At 52.7% G+C, this 579-nt stretch overlaps 1 protein-coding gene across 1 annotated transcript; it reads right to left on the bottom strand.

Annotated features, from left to right (window-relative positions):
• Window positions 1–50: 50 nt before the first annotated feature.
• On the bottom strand, window positions 51–568 carry LOC112063167 (procathepsin L-like; the record flags this gene model as incomplete). Its single annotated transcript, XM_055083698.1, has 1 exon — window positions 51–568. A coding segment is annotated over exon 1 (518 nt), but the record flags the coding sequence as incomplete, so codon positions are not given.
• Between the last annotated feature and the right edge of the window lie 11 nt (window positions 569–579).

Here is a 579-nt window from a genome sequence, read left to right on the forward strand (position 1 = left end):
AATTCAGCATTATCCAGTAATCTCCTTGTCCACCGTATTCCGCATTGTACCCCACAAGCAGAACTCCGTGATCCAGGTCAGTGCCGCATGGAGCGTCGAACACCCCGTCATAGTAGAATTGGAACGCTGCTTGATTTGCTTGAATAGCAACACTCACGGGGCTTCGTAGAGCCAGTGCAACCATCATGCTTTTCTCGTTTTCACGTGGCACATTCCTGTAACCCACAATCGATGCCACAGGTGTACACCGGGAGGCTTGGCAAATGCCATCCTTCATCATATAGGGGTAGCTCTCTGCAGAACAAATGCCCCGGTTCTCAATCACGTACTCAAAGGCGTCCTCCATTGACCCGCCGTTGCACCCCTGATTTCCCAAAAAGCGCGAACAGTCAATAAGTTGCTGCTGACTCAAGTTGAGAAGCTCCCCTGTTTTGGCACAGTATGCTCCCTCTATTGCACCAGTGGCGGAAAATGCCCAGCAAGACCCGCAGTCACCTTGATCTTTCACATAGCTCACGCACCCGCGCTGTCGCCAGTCCACTGCCTTGGGTACGTCGTCGTCCTGCATCGACTCCACAC

The sequence above is a fragment of the Physeter macrocephalus genome, unplaced genomic scaffold (genome assembly GCF_002837175.3).
Source record: "Physeter macrocephalus isolate SW-GA unplaced genomic scaffold, ASM283717v5 random_4346, whole genome shotgun sequence".
Lineage (NCBI taxonomy): Eukaryota > Metazoa > Chordata > Mammalia > Artiodactyla > Physeteridae > Physeter > Physeter macrocephalus.